Below are 13,825 nucleotides of genomic sequence, written 5' to 3' on the forward strand. Positions count from 1 at the left end.
ACCATTGTCCTCGTGGACTGCAGACGCAGCGGCTGGGAACAAGCAGGTACGAGGTATGAATGTCCGAACTGTACTTACAAGTTATTAGGCGTGTAGTCGCTTTCTGGGCTGCCGACAAGATGCGATTTTCGTTGTCGAGCAAAATCGAAACAATTCACTTTGTGCTTAAGATACATCTCTGTGACGTTGTGTAGGAAACATGGACCAGAGTAGCAATGGATCCGACATGTTGTATACATATGTATACCCTTGTGTGGCGAGCGTCTCCATATTTCTCCCACCTTTGTTAGCTGCAAATTTTCGTGCTTGAAGTAGCATTTTTCCGGGGTCCTTCTTATCAGAAAAGAATAACGGAATGTTACACCACAAAGTACTTGTCAGAGTCGCCCAACCAACTGCCAACCGGCATGCGTCTGAAAGATCGCAAGGATCGCCATGTGTCAAGTTGTGCTAGTATACTATGTACTAGCCTCCATAGCAGGCTCTCTGGGGCCTTTTTTCGGCTCATAATGCACTTTTGCTGGCCATTTCTTTTTGTACTGGGTCGCTGATTGCTGGCCTTCCCTGACTGCCGGTCTCCGGGGAGGGTCTTTTTAGCGAATGCCCACAAACGCCCACTCTAGAGAAGTCTGCGCTGCACGAATCTCATTTTTTTTGCTTGGAATATGTCCACGTTGTGCTCCCATGTATTAATCCTGAGTTTCAAGTCAATCCATCGACCCGAAGTGACATAAATCAAAGTTTTCGATTCTCGATGGTCTTTTTAGCGAACGCCCAGCAAAAAGTCTTTTTAGCGAATGCCCACTATATCCACAAAAATATCGGCCGTCGCGCAACGACACCTAAACCTACCGCCACAAACATGTTCAAGATGGTGTTCCATTGATGTGTACGGAGTTTCCGTGCTTAACAAGCATTTTAAGTCCCTGTTTTTGGTCAAAATGTACGGTGCCGATACTGCCATACATTAACAATGACAATTCAAAATGGCGGGCACTAGTCATGTGACCTCCTTGCGGGACTGTTCTATAAGTATCGCGGGAGGGACGGTTGTTGCATAGCTTATCATACAACCATTTTAGAGTGAATTCTGAACAAGATTTTCAATTCATAGTGCTATCATCCGACTGATATTTACATTGTGGTCCTTTTTTCTTAGCTATTATTACCCAGGTTTGAGGAACTTAGAGCAAATATGGATATTGATTCACCTCATTGCCCAATTAATGTGCAAAAGGCTCAGACACATTAGTGTTATAAACCTGACTAGGGGCAGGTAACCAATACTAGAGAAACATAGCTATTTATTACTAACAATACTATTTACATTATGATAATAACTCTTCACCAAACTGGACTTTTCTTATTTTAATTCATCACAGAAACATTGTTACAATGAGGATTTGATTAGATGAGTATCTGTTACAGTGCGTACAAACTTATTTCAAATACAAAAATGTATTTCATTTCACTTCCTAAATATTTTTTAAAGTATTGGAAGGGGTTGACACATAAACAATATTAATTTCATTATTTGTGTGCAGAAAAATGTGACCACATGCTATTAATAGCCTAATAAAATGTTGGAACATGGCATGAGCGGGCTACTCTTCTGAGTACAGAAAGGAAATGTTTGATAACATTTAGTTATGAGGTAGAAAATTTCAATTGTAAAATGTACCTTTATTAACATTTACAAGCAAATTGTTTTTTCTCTTCTTAATAAATGACAACAATGCAGGTGAGTAAGGTGTGTTTCCTTTTATAGCAGACCAGGTCAGACACCGTACAGGTGAGTAACGTGTGTTTTCTTGATTACAGACCAGGTAAGACACCGTACAGGTGAGTAACGTGTATTTCTTTTGATTACAGACCAGGTAAGACACCGTACAGGTGAGTAACGTATATTTCCTTTGATTACAGACCAGGTAAAACACCGTACAGGTGAGTAACGTGTGTTTTCTTGATTACAGACATTACAGACCAGGTAAGACACCGTACAGGTGAGTAAGGTGTATTTCCTTTGATTACAGACCAGGTAAGACACCGTACAGGTGAGTAAGGTGTATTTCCTTTGATTACAGACTAGGTAAGACACCGTACAGGTGAGTAACGTGTATTTCCTTTGATTACAGACCAGGTAAAACACCGTACAGGTGAGTAACGTGTGTTTTCTTGATTACAGACATTACAGACCAGGTAAGACACCGTACAGGTGAGTAAGGTGTATTTCCTTTGATTACAGACCAGGTAAGACACCGTACAGGTGAGTAAGGTGTATTTCCTTTGATTACAGACCAGGTAAGACACCGTACAGGTGAGTAACGTGTATTTCCTTTGATTACAGACCAGGTAAAACACCATACAGGTACGTTAGGTGTGTTTCCTTTTATTACAGGCCAGGTAAGATGCCGTACAGGTAAGTAAGGTGTGTTTCCTTTAATAACAGACTAGGTAAGACACCGTACAGGTGAGTAACATGTATTTCCTTTCATTACAGACCAGGTAAGACACCGTACAGGTGAGTAAGGTGTATTTTCTTTGATTACAGACCAGGTAACACACCGCACAGGTGAGTAAGGTGTGTTTCTTTTCCCTTTAGACCAGATAGGGTATTACATAGGTGAGTTAGGTGTCTTTCCTTTGCCTATAGACCAGATAGGTATTATACAGGTAAGTAAGGCGTCTTTCCTTTGCCTATAGACCAGATATGGTATTATACAGGTGAGTACAGCAATTTTCCTTTTCCTATATACCAGATAGGCCATTATACAGGTGAGTAAGGTGTCTTTCCTTTGATTACAGACCAGGTAAAACACCGTACAGGTGAGTAACGTGTGTTTTCTTGATTATAGACATTACAGACCAGGTAAGACACCGTAGAGGTGAGTAAGGTGTATTTCCTTTGATTACAGACCAGGTAACACACCGCACAGGTGAGTAAGATGTGTTTCATTTCCCTTTAGACCAGATAGGGTATTATACAGGTGAGTAAGGCGTCTTTCTTTTGCCTATAGACCAGATAGGGTATTATGCAGGTGAGTTAGGTGTCTTTCCTTCGCCTATAGACCAGATAGGATGAGTAAAGCAACTTTCCTTTGCCTATAGACCAGATATGGTATTATACAGGTGAGTACAGCAACTTTCCTTTGTCTATATACCATATAGGCCATTATACAGGTGAGTAAGGTGTCTTTCCTTTGTCTATAGACCAAATATGTACCAAGAATACAAGGTGAATTACAGTACCTACAATAAAGTTTTACACCAAACTACTAGAGTCATCTATGCACAAGGAAAGACACCTTACTTACCTGTATAATGCCCTATCTGGTATATAGGCAAAGGAAAGTTGCTTTACTCACCTGTATAATACCTATCTGGTTTATAGGCAAAGGAAAGATGCCTTACTCACCTGTATAATGGCCTATATGGTATATAGGCAAAGGAAAGACGCCTTACTCACCTGTATAATACCCTATCTGGTCTAAAGGGAAAGGAAACACACCTTACTTACCTGTGCGGTGTGTTACCTGGTCTATAATCAAAGGAAACACACCTTACTCACCTGAACGGTGTTTTACCTGGTCTGTTATAAAAGGAAACACACCTTACTTACCTATACGGTGTCTCACCTGGTCTGTAATCAAAGGAAATATACGTTACTCACCTGTAAGGTGTCTTACCTGGTCTGTAATCAAAGGAAATACACCTTACTCACCTGTACGGTGTCTTACCTGGTCTGTAATCAAAGGAAACACACGTTACTCACCTATACGGTGTTTTACCTGGTCTGTAATCAAAGGAAATACACCTTACTCACCTGTACGGTGTCTTACCTGGTCTGTAATCAAAGGAAATACACGTTACTCACCTGTACGGTGTCTTACCTGGTCTGTAATCAAAGGAAACACACCTTACTTACCTGTACGGTGTCTTACCTGGTCTATAATCAAAGGAAATACACCTTACTCACCTGTACGGTGTCTTACCTGGTCTGTAATCAAAGGAAATACACGTTACTCACCTCTTCGGTGTCTTACCTGGTCTGTAATCAAAGGAAACACACGTTACTCACCTGTACGGTGTCTTACCTGGTCTGTAATCAAAGGAAATACACCTTACTAACCTGTACGGTGTCTTACCTGGTCTGTTATAAAAGGAAACACACCTTACTCACCTGTACGGTGTCTCACCTGGTCTGTAATCAAAGGAAATACACGTTACTCACCTGTACGGTGTCTTACCTGGTCTGTAATCAAAGGAAATACACGTTACTCACCTGTATGGTGTTTTACCTGGTCTGTAATCAAAGGAAATACGCATTTCTTACCTGTACGGTGTTTTACCTGGTCTGTAATCAAAGGAAATGCACCTTACTCACCTCTTCGGTGTCTTACCTGGTCTGTAATCAAAGGAAACACACGTTACTCACCTGTACGGTGTCTTACCTGGTCTGTAATCAAAGGAAATACACCTTACTAACCTGTACGGTGTCTTACCTGGTCTGTTATAAAAGGAAACACACCTTACTCACCTGTACGGTGTCTCACCTGGTCTGTAATCAAAGGAAATACACGTTACTCACCTGTACGGTGTCTTACCTGGTCTGTAATCAAAGGAAATACACGTTACTCACCTGTATGGTGTTTTACCTGGTCTGTAATCAAAGGAAATACACGTTACTCACCTGTACGGTGTCTTACCTGGTCTGTAATCAAGAAAACACACGTTACTCACCTATACGGTGTCTTACCTGGTCTGTAATCAAAGGAAATACACGTTACTCACCTGTACGGTGTCTTACCTAGTCTGTAGTCAAGGAAGCACACCTTACTGACCTGTACGGTGCCTCACCTGGTCTGCTATAAAAGGAAACACACCTTACTTACCTGTACGGCATCTCACCTGGCCTGTTATAAAAGGAAACACACCTTACTTACCTGGTATGTTGTCATTTATTAAGAAGAGAAAAAACAATTTGCTTGTAAATGTTAATAAAGGTACATTTTACAATTGAAATTTTCTACCTCATAACTAAATGTTATCAAACATTTCCTTTCTGTACTCAGAAGAGTAGCCCGCTCATGCCATGTTCCAACATTTTATTAGGCTATTAATAGCATGTGGTCACATTTTTTTGCACACAAATAATGAAAGTAATATTGTTTACGTGTCAACCCCTTCCAATACTTTAAAAAATATTTAGGAAGTGAAATGAAATACATTTTTGCATTTGAAATAAGTTTGTACGCACTGTAACAGATACTCATCTAATCAAATCCTCATTGTAACAATGTTTCTGTGATAAATAAAAATAAGAAAAGTCCAGTTTGGTGAAGAGTTATTATCATAATGTAAGTATTGTTAATAATTTTTATGTATGTATATATCCTGACTTGTTGTGACCTGTACTTAGCCCGGTTGGGCAAAATTGCACAATAAAGGTCTTCATTCAATAATAAATAGCTATGTTGGTTACCTGCCCCTAGTCAGGTTTATAACACTAATGTGTCTGAGCCTTTTGTACATTAATTGGGCACTGAGGTGAATCAATATCCATATTTGCACTAAGTTCCTCAAACCTGGGTAATAATAGCACAGAAAAAAGGACCACAATGTAAATATCAGTCAGATGATAGCACTATGAATTGAAAATCTTGTTCAGAATTCACTCTAAAATGGTTGTATGATAAGCTATGCAACAACAGTCCCTCCCGCAGTACTTATAGAACAGTCCCGCAAGGAGGTCACATGACTAGTGCCCACCATTTTGAATTGCCATTGTTAATGTATGGCAGTATCGGCACCGTACATTTTGACCAAAAACAGGGACATAAAATACTTGTTAAGCACGGAAACTCCGTACACATCAATGGGACACCATCTTGAACATGTTTGTGGCGGTAGGTTTAGGTGTCGTTGCGCGACGGCCGATATTTTTGTGGATATAGTGGGCATTCGCTAAAAAGACTTTTTGCTGGGCGTTCGCTAAAAAGACCATCGAGAATCGAAAACTTTGATTTATGTCACTTCGGGTCGATGGATTGACTTGAAACTCAGGATTGATACATGGGAGCACAACGTGGACATATTCCAAGCATAAAAAATGAGATTCGTGCAGCGCGCACTTCTCTAGAGTGGGCGTTTGTGGGCATTCGCTAAAAAGACCATGCGCCGGTCTCCGCGGGGCAATCAGTGACCCAGTACAAGAAGAAAAGGTCAGCAAAAGTGTATTATGAGCCAAAAAAGACCCCAGAGAGCCTGCTATAGAGGTTAACTATGTACCACCTGTTGACTAAGACGACAAGCTTTGGACGGAAAGGCTAGCGCTTTTGAAATGGTTTGCATGGTTTACACCCTTTTTCTCACGTTTGCATGCCCGTGCCAGATTCAGGTCATCTCGATCCAGACGTGCAAACCTTTACCATGAAGCTGGTAATACTGGGGGCTTCTGGCCGCAATGGTATGTCTGCTGGCTTTTTACTTTAATTCTTAACTTTTTACGCTAATCTCACTGTAAAAAAGGTTATCTCTATTAGGTAAAATAGAATTTACCGGGAATTAACGGACCGTTGCAGCTGAACATAATCAGAACGAGCGCATAATTAGGTTCATCAAGCTATCTCTGATATAGTGGACTTGGTTTAGCCCGCCTATTTAGGCCAGCTCTATAGATATACATGTATTGTAATGTACTTCCTAATGCCGGTTCCGGTACTATATGATCGGACGACCTCCTTCAAGGCCCTCCACGAGCACCGCGGTTAATGAAAAGATACGACCTTTGCCTCATAAGAACGGGGCCTGAGCCAACTTTGCAGAGTAGCGTCCGTGAGCCGGTGACTCGTTCCTGTGGCTGTCTTTACACAATTAAATCTTTCGTTGGCTGGGTTAATGACCCCCTTCTAGGTGGCGTAAACTGTAGGGCCGGCCGCTATAAGCGTGATTTTAGTCAGGATACTGTCCCTCCGTCCTGAGAAGGAAGTTTGCTTGTTGGAACGGACAAAAATGTTATCCATTCCGTCCCAAAAATCTGAACTTCATTACATGATGGAAATGTGTTTACACCAGCTTTCCTGGTGGAAAGTTTTACTTCTCCGCTACGTCTTCCCATTCTATACTTGTTTTTAATAGCCCATCACTGCCCTCGGACACAAAGTCCATTGTCCGAAGTCCGAAGGTTTCATTGTAAGCACTGCTGCAGAAGTCGTACGCGTGCTGCGTGATGAGCATGTGCCGTGGGGAGTTTCCATCAGCCAATGAGAAGGTGCGTTAAGGACCTCCTTCCTGGGATTATCATGTAATAAGTGACCAAGGAATAGTTGGAGACGTGAGCGAAAGGCAAGGAAAGCAAAACCACCTACACAACCACCATCTGGGTTGTGCAACGTCTGCGGCCGGTGCTTCCGTGATAATAAGTCACGCCCGGACCCACAAGGGCGACTGAAGAGAAGCTGAAGTCACGGTCTTCATCGACTTCCGATGGATGAAAAACAACAGCAACAATAGTTGGATCCACCCGGGATGTAACAAATTAATGGCTTTATATACCTTTTGACCTTTTGTATGAAATATCATTGCAAATTGTAAACAAACGGGTCCCTGTAGTTCCAGAGCTAGCTAGGGGACCTAAACCTACATCACTCCATCCTTACATCATAAGTAAAAAAAAAAAATAATATCATGTGCGTGTTTACCCTTTTGCGGGGGGGGGGGGGGGCGTGTGCGCACGCGCGTGTGTGTGGGTGTATGTGTGTGCGCGCTTGTGATCAGCAAAATTTCAGAACAGCTGGATGGATTGTGATGTGATTTGGGTAGATCTTAGGAAGACCAAGGTCAAGTGTGGGTCTCCTAGCGGCTATCCTTGGTACTACAGCAAATGTTCTGGTTTTTGTACCTCTTCTCCTTATGCTGTGGTCGTATTCGTTGTCATATCAATCATCAACATCAATTTATGTCCACAGGCACGGAGCTGACAAAGCAGGCATTGGAACAGTGCCATGACGTCACCGCTCTAGTCAGGAGTGAAGAGAAGATGAGAGAAAAGGTCCCGGATGAGAGGCTGAAGGTAAGGAATGGCTGTATCACCCAGCCCTGATCGGTTGATCAACAAAAATGTCAAACAAAAGGAAGAAATACCAATATGAACTGACCTTTCTGCACCCACTTGTATCACTCTAAAAAGCACGCTCGAATTCATACAAATTTACAATCGTTACATCTATTTATCATTGCTGTTTATCGGAACTTCTATCTTTTCATTCCATAATTTCTCTGAAAAATAAAGCAATCCTGGACCCATTTTACAGGTAGAAATTGTCAACGTGACGTCAGTAGAATCTCTCACACGTCACTTCAAAGGAAAGGACGCCGTGGTGTCTACTCTTGGGCATGTTGGAGGTATGTATTAATGGGTCAATTGCTTACAGGCACCTGTGTTTTCTCTCTATCCCTAAAGAACGTTGCTATCCGGTGACTTATCAACCTGATGAAGCTGTTAACATCAGCAACCACGTACCGCGCTATCCTTCTCTATCCACATCATACATGCCACGAGTCTAAGAGTGCATGTACCATACATTACAGATCTTAAAGACACCGTGGCCATCTTCAGCGAATCCATGAAGGCCATCGTACCGGCTATGAGGAACGCCAACGTCTGTCGTCTACTTACCTTGTCCTCATGGTACACTTTCGGTAGGCACAGATGTTAATTGATATAAGGGGGGCTCGCACGTGCGTATACATTCAAGTCCGTAAGAGGTCCGTATGGAGTTATTATCCTGTACCTGGAAAAAATAGTAGAAATTGGACAAATATAGACGCATGACATGCCAGAGGAGTACGCTGACCAAGGAGTATGAGTATGATTTGTGACCCTGCTAACTCGTCTGGCATGTTATCTGTCAATATTTGTCCAATTTCTATCATTTTTCCAGTAACCTGTGGAGCCTGGTAGAGGCTAAGGATTTCAAGGACTTGAATACGCAGGTGTGAACCCACCTTAAAATTTGACTTTTTAAGTTTGTATCCTTTATCATGTGGTGTAATGGTTAGAACGTTTACCTCAGGACCAATAGATCCCGGATTCGATATCTGACATGCCGTAATGTTGAATGGCGTCCTTGAGAAAGGTGCTTTATTGTTTGGTATATCATACTCTGGGTGTGTAGTCATTTGGCTTCCTGACCACTTAGATTTCATAATGAAGGTAAGTTTCTTGGCGTAACTTAACTTTTTTTTGTTCGCGCGCTTGCATCAGCTTTGGGATTCCCAGAGGATTTAATTCATGTGATCAAATCAAACCTTAAACTTAGCCTACTGCATGTTGACCATGGATACTGTACGATATGGAAACATTACAGATGACCCCAAAGAGCCGACGCCTCCGATGGTCCTTCAGTTTCTGGGTAATGTGCTGAAGGACCTAGCCCAGATGGAGTCGTACCTCATGGCGGAGTGTGGCGACCTGGAGTGGACCTCGGCCAGGTTCCCTTTCCTGACGACTGGACCTGCCACAGGTGGGCACATACACCTTCCTAATAACCCCTTCACGTTGTCGACGAGTAGCCTCTACAAGGCTACGTGGATCGGTGGTCTAATTATGATTCTACTCGGCCGGCTGACTCCCCTATCGTACTATTGACTCTATTTGTCCAACTTCTACAATTAGATCACCGATCCACGTAGCCTGGTAGAGGCTAGTCGACGAGCATCGGCCGTACTTCTTGATTGCTGGAAGGTCGGCCGATTTTAGATAGATAGATAGATGGTGTTTATTGAGGTATCGCAGTATCTTTCTGCACTGAATTACATCCAAGTTACAAACGATACAAATAATCTAGATACAAAAATAAAATTTTGCGCAGTCATATACAAACTATAAATAGAAATACATAGAAGGAGTTACTCAAAGAATTCTACACAGTTATATAAAAACTAGACTTCGGTACTATTACTATATATAAGTTAAAAACAGGACATTCCTCTTAGAGCAGGGCAGTGACATAGTACATAATAGCTGCCTCAAACTTTTATCAAATTGTATCAAACTGTCGATCTTAAAATTGATCGACAGAGGGTCGCGCGTATTTTTCCCCTGTCACACTGAGCGAGTCTTGGGCGATAACCTGGGAATACATTTCATGGTCGGTACCTATAACCACCGCATAAATGACCTCGCTACGCTCTGTCGTTCATTCGGAGGTTATAGGAACCGACCATGGATTATGGCACCGTACACACTTCAGGGCGGGTCATTAACCCTTCATAAGGTTTTATTGCAAATTCATGCCCATGGGGCTAATTGCATTTGAAAAAAAAAAAACATGAAGTGATTGAAAACAGGTAAATAATCTAAATTCTAACATATTGAGATTTACTGATTATATGTACATACAGAATATCGAATACGACCCTAAACCTACATTACTATTGCGACTTAATGTCTACACAGAGTTACCATTTGTGGAAAATGAAGATGCGGTGCAAGTCCACGGCAGTCAACGCTGCCGCGTGGCGCATGGGGATGTCGCAAGGTAAGGCATGTTCGGGCAAAACCTTGGGTTCGCGCGCGCGCGCTCGTGCGTGCGTGTGTGTGTGTGTTTGTGCAAGGACATTCTATCTGATATAACGTCCTTGGTTTGTGTGCGTGCGTACGTGTGTGTGTGTGTGTTTGTGCGTGCATGTGTGTGTGTGTTTGCGTACGTACGTGTGTGTGTGTGTGTGTGACTGTGTGTTTGTGTGCGTGCATGCGCGTGCGTGTTTGTGTGTTTGTGTGCGTTCGTGTATGTGTGTGTGTGTGTGTATATATTTCTTCTTGTAGCAATGGCATGACATTGCTACTATTACATATAAAGGGTTATTTCATTGACGGCCATTTTGAATGGCAAGGCGTTCATTCATTTGTTCGTTCGTTCGTTCAATCATTCATTCATTCATTCATTCATTCATTCATTCATTCATTCATTAATCTATCCATTCATTTATTCCTCCACGTTGCTTCCGCAGGTTCGTGCTGGCTACGCTGTCGTCCGGCAAGCACAAACGTAAAGCTGTTGCCGTCGCCACTCTCCCGAACTAAACGTTAACAACAGCCGTGTTGAAAACGACATAACAACAACAGCGGCGGTGTACCTTCAATTGTTATAATGTCACACTCCACATTTCAATAGGAAAACGTAAACTCAATGTTCTTGTGATTATTATGAACCACGTCGTTTAAGAAGTCACTATGACATAACCCAACTATCCAACAACCATCAGAAAGCCATCTTTCTCTTAAAATCACAGAACCCACAAATCGTAGAAAAAGTGGGGCTTCCTCTGCCTCCAAAAGTAAAACCCAACTTGTTTTGATATTGATAACAGCAGTATTCGAATACTAGTAGTCTATTCTTTCAATGTTAAGCACATGCATGTCTTCTATGTTTCTGCCATGTACTTTCATTATGCGAAGGGTTTACTCCACTAGTTTCTGCCCTATATTGAAACATCGCCATTATGTCTGTGTTATAAAGACGTACTTTGATATCATTTACCACACTGTAAAGAAAAGGGTTTGCGCTATCATGATGATATGATGGTACAGACATATAGTTTCTTCTTTCTCCAGCTTTAACAGTGCCTAACACCTGTTGTACACAATAGTTTGCATGCTACAGTGTATAACAGAACAACATTTTGTATCTTCCTTGAAAACAAAAGCAACAGTAAATAGAAATACAGGCAGAAATCGTATCTTTTTAAGCATATGACCAAAATTGAACTTCTGTGTAAGAGGGGTATTGTATATGGCAAATCATGAACATGAACAGGGAAGACTCTGGGAACGTTAATCAATGATTTTAATAAATACGGTTATGTCAACAATGCCAAGTGTTATCTATCAGTATGTTATGGCCTTTAATTTATGCAAATATGTACAGCAAAACATTTAAACTATGAAAACAACATTTGCGTGCAAATGCAGAACATATCCCCCAACGCTATTTTCCAAACGTGTTGGCCTGGTACGTAAATGTCAGACGGATTCTTATATAAAGCAGATGTTGCTTTTTTGCAGATGCATATTTACAGTATATAAAACATACAAACAAACACACAAACAAACAAACAAACCAAGTGTTGGCTGTCTGACAGACAGAGATGCCTACAGAATCTTGGCGATTCCATGCAAAATATATTTGTCAGTGATCGTGCATGTGTTTGATTCCATTTTACAAAACAAACAAACAAACAAACAAACAAACAAACAAACAAACAAACAAACAAACAAACAATAACCATTGACTGACTGACAGAAACAGTTATAATAGCCCGGCGATTGCGATATATTGCTCGGTGATTTACGTGTATGTTGTAGTTTGCGAGGATTTGGAGTTCCTGACAGGGTCATTTTGGCGGTAGCATTAAAGTGCAAGTCTTTGTCGGTGAATTTATCGATCGAGACAATGTTACTTTGTGAGAAAGATTAGTGGGAACTGAAATCATGTGTAGCTTGCTCATGGTCAATTGATCAACATCTTCTCTATTGTGGCCACCTGTCTATAGTGGCCATATTTTTCCAGTCCGTTGAGTGGCCGCTATAGACAGGTTTGACTGTATCTAACTTGAGTTTGTGCTATTTGCAAGGCCCATATCTATCCCAATCCCTAGCTACTTTCAAGAGTTTGTCTGAGGAAAGTTTCAGGATGCTGAAAATAGCACACTAATGTTTGGCTCTGTGTACCAATCTGTATGTGCTTCATCAACCATAAATGGCATTTCTTTAAAGTATGTATTGTTATTGTAGAATCTGAATGATCAAAGTATCAAAACAAAGTCACTGTTATAGTTGTTTTTCTACATCATAAGTTGAATCTACATGTACCTTATTACACTAAACAGCAGCAGTGTATGAATGTGACTTGTTGTCTCATGAGAACATCTTGAAATATGTACATTTGCCACTGCAGCTTGAGTTGTTGACCATTTTGTCTGGCTGAAGAGTTTTTTGGTAGGCTACTACTTGCTTTCGTACTGTTTACCAACACTGGAAATGTGAAAAATGATGCAAACATGTAGAAAATGAATTGCAAATGTAAGTCTTCATGGAGAATTTGAATTTTTGTCACCCAAATTGTACAATATGCCCCTCTATTAAAGACATGTTCACCTGGAGTGCTTTGAGGCTAAGATAAAAAAAAAACAGTGCCCTGATAGGAAATATAGATGGACCAAACTTCTTAGCTTGAATCTTGCCCAGAAAAGTTTACTTTGATCATGTTTCTATGCTGCATGCATATGACAGAGTGCTGATGATGTACTATGTAGACTTGTTGACATGTTGCAATATAGCTGGAAGACACATTGTACTTTTATTAGATATAGTAGGTTTAGTAAGCAATATACATGTACTTACAAGTGATTGACAAATTGTGATTGACTAATGGAACTACAGCAGTGCAATGTTTATTCCATTCTAAAAGACTATACACATCTTTCTAGTAAGTGCAGGCCACAGTCAAACTTCTTGTCTCTTATTTTGTAAGTGTTGTGATGTTAGACTAATTAACTCATGATTGTCAAATGTGAAAATATCTATTATCACATCTTCTGATAGTTTGGTTTATGAATTACTTAATATAACGTTACCTTCTGTATTTTTGTCTTGTGCAAAAGAAGATGATTCACTCATTCACATGCACAGAGTCAATAGGCAGCAATAAAGATTTCAATAACTAACAACTTTGCACCTTTATTTGTTTTTTTTTTCAGTTCTGGTCTTCACAATTTTCTTGTAAACCGTCCACATGCCCAGCTGCAATTGTTGCATATACCA

General features: G+C 40.9%; 2 protein-coding genes across 2 annotated transcripts in view; one reads left to right on the forward strand and one right to left on the reverse strand.

Annotated features, from left to right (window-relative positions):
* The window catches only part of LOC118409729 (3-oxoacyl-[acyl-carrier-protein] reductase FabG-like), an 876,245-nt gene that overhangs the window by 23,565 nt on the left and 838,855 nt on the right, over positions 1–13,825 (reverse strand). The window lies entirely within an intron of this gene.
* Positions 2–11,874, forward strand: LOC118409741 (uncharacterized protein YwnB-like). Its single transcript, XM_035811024.1, has 8 exons — positions 2–53; positions 6,392–6,466; positions 7,968–8,071; positions 8,313–8,403; positions 8,590–8,700; positions 9,369–9,524; positions 10,460–10,541; positions 11,014–11,874. Exons 2-8 carry the CDS (start codon positions 6,430–6,432, stop codon positions 11,084–11,086), a joined length of 654 nt encoding a protein of 217 aa, XP_035666917.1. The 5' UTR covers positions 2–53; positions 6,392–6,429; the 3' UTR covers positions 11,087–11,874.

The sequence above is a fragment of the Branchiostoma floridae genome, chromosome 2 (assembly GCF_000003815.2).
Source record: "Branchiostoma floridae strain S238N-H82 chromosome 2, Bfl_VNyyK, whole genome shotgun sequence".
NCBI classification, from domain to species: Eukaryota; Metazoa; Chordata; class Leptocardii; order Amphioxiformes; family Branchiostomatidae; genus Branchiostoma; species Branchiostoma floridae.

What these genes read in the sequence shown, in the direction of transcription:
- LOC118409741 (XM_035811024.1), top strand. Translation starts at nt 6,430, where the DNA reads ATGAAGCTGGTAATACTGGGGGCTTCTGGCCGCAATG. An exon ending in TCCCGGATGAGAGGCTGAAG is followed by an intron (nt 8,072 to 8,312) that starts GTAAGGAATGGC and finishes CCCATTTTACAG; the next exon opens with GTAGAAATTGTCAACGTGAC. An exon ending in GACGACTGGACCTGCCACAG is followed by an intron (nt 9,525 to 10,459) that starts GTGGGCACATAC and finishes ATGTCTACACAG; the next exon opens with AGTTACCATTTGTGGAAAAT.